Source organism: Austrofundulus limnaeus, unplaced genomic scaffold, assembly GCF_001266775.1.
Source record: "Austrofundulus limnaeus strain Quisiro unplaced genomic scaffold, Austrofundulus_limnaeus-1.0 Scaffold352, whole genome shotgun sequence".
Taxonomy (NCBI): domain Eukaryota; kingdom Metazoa; phylum Chordata; class Actinopteri; order Cyprinodontiformes; family Rivulidae; genus Austrofundulus; species Austrofundulus limnaeus.
Window position 1 is genome coordinate 32,411 of NW_013952754.1, and position 6,786 is coordinate 39,196.

Below are 6,786 nucleotides of genomic sequence, written 5' to 3' on the forward strand. Positions count from 1 at the left end.
CACACACACACACACACACACACACACACACACACACACATACACACACACACACAAACAGAAATCAAAGAATAAATCTGTTTTATGAAAAGGAGTTTAAATGAAAATTCAACTCCTGGAAGACTGATGGCCTCACCTGCTCCTGCTGACCTCAAGCTCAGCTGCATCCAATCATCACAATCCCAGCCACATCCAATCAGCTCCTGTCTGCCAGTGCATAAAGCCAGTCGTCTCAATCGCCCCGTCTGCATGCCAGCTGACCGTCAACCTACCACCACGCCTCCTCCACCCTTCATCTTCTGAAGAGAGTGCACCTGGTCCAGTTTTCTATGTCTCTTTCCAGTCCTCCAGCCCAGACAGTCGAGGCTGACGGCTGCCCGCCCTGAGCCTGGTTCTACCGAAGGTTTCTTCCTGTTATCAGGGAATATTTCCTCTCCACCGTCACTCAGAATGGGAGTCTGTTATGAAGTGATTCATCACAAACTGCTGGCTTCCTCTTTTTAAAATTGTGTTTTCTTTTTCTTTTTCATGACGTCCACCACCAGTGTTGGGACTCAGGGGGGGTCAAATCTCCTGCCCCTAACTTAAAGCATCTCATATGAGATTTCAGCTTCACTCAGCGCTCTCGTCCTCTGCTGGGGTCCGAGCACCAAACTCTGATGCCATTTATGTCAACCATGTTGGTCCAGTCATGTCGATAAACCTAATTCCGGTCTGTCTCGTGTGAGTCTTTCCAGGTTGAAATACCCTTTAACATGACACAAGTACATTTTGAAGGAAACAAGTTTTAAAGCAATTCCTGTATTATGAGTCAAAACTATTTAACCTCAACAACATATGTTAGCCTTGAGCTGTGAATACAGAACCAAGTAAAGAGTCTGCATGCCTTGAAACACTGCTGCACCTTTCAGGTTTCAGACTGAGCTCATTTTATGTTGACAAATGGCCTGGTTATAGCAGTTTTTTTGCCAAGCCTTGAAAATAATGTAACATTGTACGCTGTCGTGCTCAGATGTGTTTTGAAAGACCCTCTGCTCCAACTTCACTAAATTTTGGTACATTTGTAAATTCGACTGAGTCATATACAGAATTGTTCACCTTTGCCTTTCAGCAGAGGGTGGAAATCAGGACTGGTGGTGAATTATGAGGCTGTAAACCAGCCAAGAGTCATTCATAAAACCCCTGCTGTTTGTGTGGGTAAGTAATTATGAAGCTCTTGAATTGTAGTTACCTCCTTCAAGCTTTTATCAAATCCTGTTTGATTAAAGCTTGAGCAGTCGGCCCATTAGAGGCTGATTCACTGTGACCTCATCGTAGACATCTGCCAGAAATAACTGAAAATGATGAATAAATGTTTACTTTTATTCTAATAATTGTTACTTCCATTTGGAAACACTGAATTATTTAAAGCACTTTTATTGCTTCTACTTTATTCTGATGCGTGGGTATTTTTAAGTATTTTGAAAACTTGGCCAGACATTCATTAAAACCCCCCATTTAAAATGTTTTGGCTGTTAGCAAGTTTTGAGATGTGGCATTATTAGTCGTGCAAGTTTTCGTTTTGTTAGAAAGCAGCCACAACGCTGCAGCAAAAACACCAGCTGAATGGAAAAGTAGGAGCTGATTAGGGCCAACGAAAAGCCACTGATACGTCCCTTGAGGGTGCAGAACTGCAGTAGTTTTAGATTTTACAATGATTCAGATTTCTAAAAGAAGTCTGCTTCCACAGATTCAGAAAAAAAACTTAAATCATGCTAAATACATAAAAATGTATTGCCATTTTAAAACCACACCGGTCTTAATTTATTATATTCCAAGATAAATGTTTATGCCAATCATGTATTTGGTCAAACTGATGATTCTCACAAAGGAAAATTAATTCAATGTTAATAAAAATTGTCAATGTGATATTTCACAATATTGCTATCTAAAGTTCATTTAATATTTTTCAACAAAACCCAAACTTAATTTATTTAAAACAAGATAAAACCATATGGGTTGGGGGGAAAGTTGTCACTTCTTTCTGGAGTTACCTGAGTTTCTTGCAGTGGATTCTTTTTATGTTCCTTTAATCTTTTTTTTAAACAATTAATTATATTTAACCTGTTAACCTGTGGGCCTAACCCTAACCCAAATTAATTTAAGTGTTGCTCTTGACCCAGTTGATCAAAAGAGGTGTCAATCAAAAGAAGACAACCAATCAAAGTGTTTGAACATTATGCAAATTCAAAGTCCCTCGTCACTCAAAAAAGTAACTTCTTCAATTTACTTAATAGTTATGTCAACAATTTCCACTAAACTGAGTTGTGTTCTATAAAATTCTAAATGATTATTAAGATGCAAATAAATGACTTTTGTGTAACCAACATAACAAAATAAAGTAAWTCCAACCCTATCTGGTCAGCTAGAATTTACTTAATAGGTCTGTGTTCACCCAATTAAACTGAACTTAASAATGCTCAATAGGGTTAATTAATGCCAAGATAAAAATGATTCATTACACCAACTTAACTTATTTAGATAATTGTAACTTAACTGTATTTAGTAAAACCAACTAAACAATACTTTGCAGCTTCWACTTAACTGACTTAATTTAGTCTGGCAATTACTGGATTTCTGTTATACTTAACTCGTTTTAATTGGTATAAACCTATAACTCTTAAGTCCACTTACTAAACATACATATGTCAACAATTTCCACACAGTGTAGTTAAGTAAAYTCAAGTTAAACAACTTTGTTTTGTGGAACAAACATTTATTATCAATGAAACAGATAAAACCTCTGAGTAACAAACATTTTTCTCTTCCTTAACTTTTCTTTTACAGTGTTCTAAGATTAAAAAATGTTGGAAAAAGTTTTTTTTATTTCACTCACATAATACGATTATAGCTGGTGTTTTTTATGCTATCAAAAGTGTCAAATCATAATGAAATAGTAAACCAATGGACTCTGGCAAAAATAAATAAGGCATTCCATGTTTTAGAAAAACTTGGATACATTTACCTGTTTATAGATGTAAAACAAAAAGGAAATCACCAGCCACCCTTCAGCTATAAACCTTCAAATGTTGGGATGTTTAAAAGATAAAATAAAGAACACTGATGAGATAAGTACTCATTTCTATAAAACTAACATGTAAATATCATAAAACGTGCAATTAACAAAAATTTTCTGGTAACGTGTGACCTGCACAAACCTAACCCAGAGAAACATTCCAATAAAATAAAAAAAAGAGGGAGGAAGTAAGCACAAACTGGGAATGTACCATGGGCATTGATGTTTAAGGGTTAGCTGCTAATAATCTGGGAAAGAGACAAACCACACAGATACATCTGACAACATTGTTAGTTTTCAGTAAAATATGGTAATTTGTTAAAGAATTTCAGACATAGCAGTAACAATGGGTCTGCTTTAATTGGAACACATGGTTAACCAGATGGATTAAAATAGTTATTTAGCAGCCCCTGAAAGAATGCATATCACCCACCAAAGTTTTATTATCATTTGACAAACAGAGGTTGCTCAAGTTTTAGGCAAAGGTCGCTATGCATTGGAGTAGCTGTTGGGAGTATTCCCACATAGCAAAATTTGTCTGGTCCGGTTCTGACCCACACAGTGCACTAAACACTCTAACACTCGGTACAGATGGTGTAATGGTGGCCCAGATGTGGTCACATCCAGTTGACAAACCACTTGCCATGCCAGCAGTCAAACAGCTTGACACCAGATCTGGTCCACACCTGTTATGTGGGTTCAATGTGCTGTGACAGACTCAGCAACAAACACACCAAATTTTAGCTCAGTATCTGTAAAACTGGCTGAATTAGATCAGATTTTGTCCTGCAGGGCTGTGGCGACCATCTTGAATTGGGTTCATTCAGAATGATACATCAGTTGCAGTGATTCATACAATCACCATACAGTGGTTCATGTAATATTTTGCTAATAAACAAAAATTGACTAAAATAGTTAATGAGGAAATAAGGGCAAAATCTTTGTTGGAGCACACAATATGAGTTGGGGATAACTGTCAGCTGCTACAGCACCAAATTTCAGGTCAACGTCTGTAAAACAGATAGTTATAGACATTTTTGTGGGTCATTTAGCCGTGGCAGCCATCTTGAACAGGGTTGAGTCCATAAGTTGTAGCGTTCCTATTCAGGCTACTTCTTCCTACAATCAAATATAGAGCTAATTGCAAAGAAAAATACAACTAATTGCAAAGAGATGCACTTTTTTATGTAGTTTAATAAATAGAGTTTTACAGTACATCTTTATTTCTACACATTCAATACAAACACATTTTTTATAATAACACTTAACTGCAAAACAAAGGGCATGGTCCATAGCAGAATAAGCTGCACAAAGAGAGAAAAAGATGTTACCATTTTCCAAGAAAGATAAGCTGAAACGCAGCACTAGTTTATGTTGAAATGTTCTGACCTTTACCTGTCACCTGAAGTACTCTGATGAAGAGTAACAGAGGCTTAAACATCACCAGATAAACCAATAAGGAAGAAAAAGAAGAAGAAAGAAAAAAACAGTATGGATGTTCTCATCTTTTACAATAATGCAATAAAAAGGCTTTAAGTAAAAGCAACCTGTAACAACTGCCTCATCGTTGAAGCTACAGCGCCACCACATGGGTGAATCATGCACGTCTCAGCTGAGGTAAATATCTGGACGACTTCCACTTAGGATCCCTTTGCTCAAACGCCAAGCGTATGGAAAACAATGAGGCTTATTTTACAAAGAGACTGATTAACATGAAGAATGTCAACGTATGACTGTCACCTGATTACAAAGCACCTGGATTTAAAAGCAATGCTTTCCTGAAAGAGACATTAAAATTAGATGATGTGATAGGTGAGATCAGCAGCTGCCATTTCTTCAAACTGATACACAGAAAAACTTAAGTCTCATAAAAAGTAAAACAAAAGAAACATTTTGATAATGAGCCAAATATATAAGACATAAGCAAAGAATTTCCATTTAACTGTTTCTCATGACTCAAATCAATATTTCTCCTCAAGTCTTCAAGTAAAAACCCTCTTTCTTCTTAAAATGAACAGAACACAGGCTGCACTGCAACACAATCCCTACACCCAAAGACTATTGTGTTTTCGTCCTACAACAACAACCTTATAATATTATTAAAGGTTTCATTTTACTCCTGGATGAAACAAACAAATTTATGTATCATTACCTGATGTCAAATAGCAACATATATTATCTTTTATTCGATACCAGTTTAAAAAACATTAAGAATTAATGTTCCTTAGGAGCAGCAATACAAAGTTTTGAGTACTGTGTGCAGGTTGACAAGAAAAGATTAGATAAATATTGACTTTATTCTACTTTTAAAAAAGCAATGTAACCAATCAAACTAAATACCAAACAATTGATTAACCCTGGATAAAGTTTGGGGAAAGAAAAGAAAGAATTATGAAATGGTGAAAGCTCATTTTCCAATATGAAATTCAAAAGTTACTTACTTGATATGTTAGAGAAAGTCTGAAAACCCAAAGGTTAACTGTAGTTTGTCAGCTGTTGTGTTGCAGACAAAACCTTACCGTAGTTAGTATTTTTACAGCAAACAGAATGTTTTTGATCATTGGTTTGTCCTCCTCCAGACAAACAGTACAGACAGTCCTCGGGCAGAGGTCAGATTATAAAATGATCTATCTGTACACATGGCAAGAAGCTGTGCTGTAAATAAGCATGCTCAGAAGTAAAACAGTTTAGGTGTATGTTGGCTTTTTTTATTTTCTCAACAGCACCTCTTAATTTGTGAGTCTCTGCTAGCCATGTGGTGAACAGGAGGGTGAAGAAAGTGTTTCCTGTCTGTGGAGCACACACGGCCTTCAGTCCAGAGGAACCTCTGCTACGCTGGGTAACATGGAGGCTGTGGCCTGCTTCGATTCCTTCATCTTGTCCAGGCCGAAGAGGAGGTCCAACTGGGTGATCGGCCGCAACCGCTCCTCGTTCACCGGCCTGGAGTAAAGGAGATAAAAGGTCAGAGGTCAGGAGGAGAAGTGAAACAATAGGTTTTCTTTTTCTCTAACAAAAACAGTTATTTGTATTTATTAGTGGACACAAATCCAATTGTGACATTAAAGGTATTTAAATCTAAACCCAGAGTTGTTTATTTTCAGCCTAAAAATATCCTTTATAAAGTCACACTACTTTGCAGAAAAAGCTTTTGCTTCTAAATGATATGGACTTGCAACCTGTCCAGGGTGTACCCTGCCCCTCGCACTGTGACTGCTGGATATGGGCACCAGTGACCCACGCGACCCTGACAGGTTGTCACAGGGTTTAGTTTGTTTGACAAAGGCAAGTGTGAATGTGACTGCAGGTTTACTTGTGGTTCCTGGAGTTTCTAAAAGTAGAATGGGAGGCAGAGCTTTCAGTTATCAAGCTCCTCTCTTGTGGAACAACTTCCAGTTTCTGTCCATGAGGCTGACACTCTACTTTTAAGATTAGACTGAAGACTTTCCTTTTTGATWAATCCTATAGTTAGACTTAAAGCTGCTGTATGTAGTTTCTTGGGTACCCAAAAACTTAGAAAATTTTGAACAGAAACAACCTTGTAGTCCCTCCCCCTGCTCTCAGCTCCCCTTCCTAGGCTCCTCCCCCACAGCAGGGCCCAGAGCCGTGAACGCGCACGGTTGTAAACAAGAGGTGATCTCACCGTAACACACAGAGCTCAGCGCTTTAACAGGTAAGAACAAACCATCAACAATATATTTTTAACTATCATGTCTTGCCCATACTTTATCTAC

General features: G+C 37.5%; 1 protein-coding gene across 3 annotated transcripts in view; it reads right to left on the reverse strand.

Moving 5' to 3' along the window:
* Window positions 1-2,734: 2,734 nt before the first annotated feature.
* Window positions 2,735-6,786, reverse strand: part of atad1a (ATPase family AAA domain containing 1a) — an 18,862-nt gene continuing 14,810 nt past the window's right edge. For all 3 annotated transcript variants that reach the window (XM_014022973.1, XM_014022975.1, XM_014022974.1), the window contains exon 10: window positions 2,735-5,995. In XM_014022973.1, coding sequence (XP_013878427.1) covers window positions 5,866-5,995 — 130 coding nt within the window. In that variant the 3' untranslated portion in view covers window positions 2,735-5,865. The remainder of the gene's footprint in view (window positions 5,996-6,786) is intronic.